The sequence below is a fragment of the Idiotropiscis lumnitzeri genome, chromosome 19 (genome assembly GCF_059441095.1).
Source record: "Idiotropiscis lumnitzeri isolate Australia: NSW breed Sydney's pygmy pipehorse chromosome 19, RoL_Ilum_1.0, whole genome shotgun sequence".
Classification (NCBI taxonomy): Eukaryota; Metazoa; Chordata; class Actinopteri; order Syngnathiformes; family Syngnathidae; genus Idiotropiscis; species Idiotropiscis lumnitzeri.
Window position 1 is genome coordinate 1,195,494 of NC_142409.1, and position 2,500 is coordinate 1,197,993.

Consider the following 2,500-nt stretch of genomic DNA (forward strand, 5'->3'; position numbering starts at 1 on the left):
GACACGACTATACGAAGAAGGCATGGTGGCAAGAGATTCAGGTTTGACTTGAACAACAACTAAACCTTGAGACGTAGGCCTCAGGCCAAGTCCATCCAGCAACTGACCTTTCTGTGTTGAAATTTTGTCAACCACAGATGAGGAATCGTTTTTCCCCATACTGAGGTCCAGCGCAGTCTCACAATCACTGCCGTTGGACAAGTAGTGAGAGGATTGGCACAATGGAGAGGGTGACTGTGAAAGTAGAGAATAGGGGAAACGAGCGATGGAAGATGGGTTTGAAAAGACGGGTACTTTGTTTCCAACTCCAACTAATGACGGCGTTAGTGAGAGCACATAAGGGCTGAGGAATTGAGCAGAGAAGGGGGCAAGAGACAGGGGGAGCGAGTGTAAAGCACCACTTGGAATCTGGCTGAGAGAATAGGGCAGCGAATTTGGGGGATCCCCTTGGGCTTCCAATTCGAGGTCCACATCAGGATCCAGTCTCTCCCTTTTCACCTCCACCTCATGTTCAAACTCTCCCTTCCTTTTTTTCTTCTCAGACCTGTGAGGCCCTTCGCCATCCTCATCTTCATATTCATCCTCTGCATCAGAGAGAAACACTGTTGTGGAGCGTAAGACTTTTCCTCCAGTTGAGCCTTTATCGCAATGAGCCTCATTTTGCACTTCATCTTTGGCGGGGATGTCCGGGGCCTCGCGAAAACCTCCATTGTGACTTTCCTCATCTGTCACAATCACAGAGGTGTACACCTCATTTTCTGAGTCAGAAGTCAGACAGGAATCTCCCTGACCCTCTCTCCCCACACTACGCTGCCCTTTTGTACGAGACAAATCAATCACCTGACTACCTGACATGTCAACATCCTCCTCATCTTCTGCTATAATCAAGGAGTTTTCTTCATCATCAAAGTCATTATCATTGCTTTGAGTGTTCCTTACAAATCCTGATGAGCTATGTTGAGGCGTGAGCTCTGTGGCTCTCTCTCTCTGTCTGACATATCTTGCTTGGCAAAGCCAGTTCCGTACCTCCTCCTCTGAAAGTCCTACCTCCCTCCCGAGCGCCTCGCAGTCCTCACGGGGAGGACTTGCAGCATCAGCCTCACTTCGCGACTCAAAGAAAGCCCAAAGAACCTCGGACTGAAACTCAGACAACGCTGGAAGTTCTGGATAAATGGACCCAATGGTATTGCAACATAGTCGATATTGGTTGCTTAAGGCATATAAAACTGGGCTAGATTTGGGGGTTCCAAAACAACCACAAGGACTCGTTGCTCTTTGTGATTTTTGTGGAGTGGAATCTGGGCTTAGCGCGAGATTCAAATGTACAGGACTGTATCTTGGTTTGCTAGGCATTGATGGAGAAGGTGACAGGTTGTTATTAAGGAGACTCTTTTCTATGGCAAATGGGGAGAATCTTGGACTTGCCGATTTATAAGTTTCCACATCCATCTGATGGGCCAAGGTTCTGCTATCGCTAGGCACCTTCCAAATGTCATTACTCTCAACTTGCACTTTGCTTTCTATATCAGGACAACCTTCCTTGTCAGGTTCTTCGGTTTTTATGCTATCCCTAGTCTTGATCTGATCTAGCGGCTTTTCAATACTCTCCTGTTTCTTACGCTCTTCAACTGCCGGAAGTGGAGTTGGAAGTGCAACAGAGGCCCACTGGTTCTGTAACAAACTAAGTCTTTGGGTCAGGAGGGCTTGCTGTGCTGCATTGAGACCTACAAATGGCACACACTGTGTGAGGAGCGGTCCTTGCTGGTTCTCTGGAGACTGCTGGGTTTGTTGGGCTTGGATCCCATTCAAGATCAACGGCATGACCATGTGGTGCTGAGACACAATCTGCGACGCATCGGGACCAGTCAAGTGGCTGGATGCGAACAGGGAGGGGAGGAGGGGGTGCGAGAGCGTGTTAGGGCTGGATGTGAGGAGAGTGAGAAAGGCTGAGACAGCCTGAGCAGAGGCCACAGGAGGGGCGATGAGGGAGGGGGCCACTTGTGATGTTTGGATGTGCTCCGCATCTCTTGCTGTATTTACCATCAAGGTTCCAGTCGTAGCACAGTTAGTGGTCCCACTTGAAGCGCTCACCGTGGTCTTTGGAGCACTGGGTTTGTTGTCTCCACAACTACCAAGGACACCTGTATTATTCACCGCATTTCTGCTGCGCGTCTGGTGCAAGACGGATTTCATATGGCTCTCAAGGGTGATAGAATGATTGTAAGAGACTCTGCATATAGCACACTGGTAGGGTTTGTTTGATATATATGGCCGAGAAACAGGTGCGGAAGGAGCTGGAGGGTCTATTTCCCCACCTTGTATTGTTGTCATTCTCTCAATGTGGGATACAGAGTAGTAATGAACACTCAGAGCAGTTTTGCTGGGAAATATTTCCTGGCAGGCGTTGCATTTGAAAAGTGTGTTTTTCTCAACAGGCACACAAGCCGAATTTTGACTGCCATCTGCTTTGTCTTCATTTTCAGCAGCAGTTTGTTTGGCT

General features: G+C 48.5%; 1 protein-coding gene across 4 annotated transcripts in view; it reads right to left on the minus strand.

Annotated features, from left to right (window-relative positions):
* Positions 1 to 2,500, minus strand: part of zfhx2 (zinc finger homeobox 2) — a 44,294-nt gene that overhangs the window by 20,336 nt on the left and 21,458 nt on the right. For all 4 annotated transcript variants that reach the window (XM_088282466.1, XM_088282467.1, XM_088282468.1 and 1 more), the window contains exon 4: positions 1 to 2,500. This exon is cut by the window's left edge and continues 1,302 nt beyond it; it is cut by the window's right edge and continues 175 nt beyond it. In XM_088282466.1, the coding sequence (XP_088138592.1) occupies positions 1 to 2,500 (2,500 nt within the window).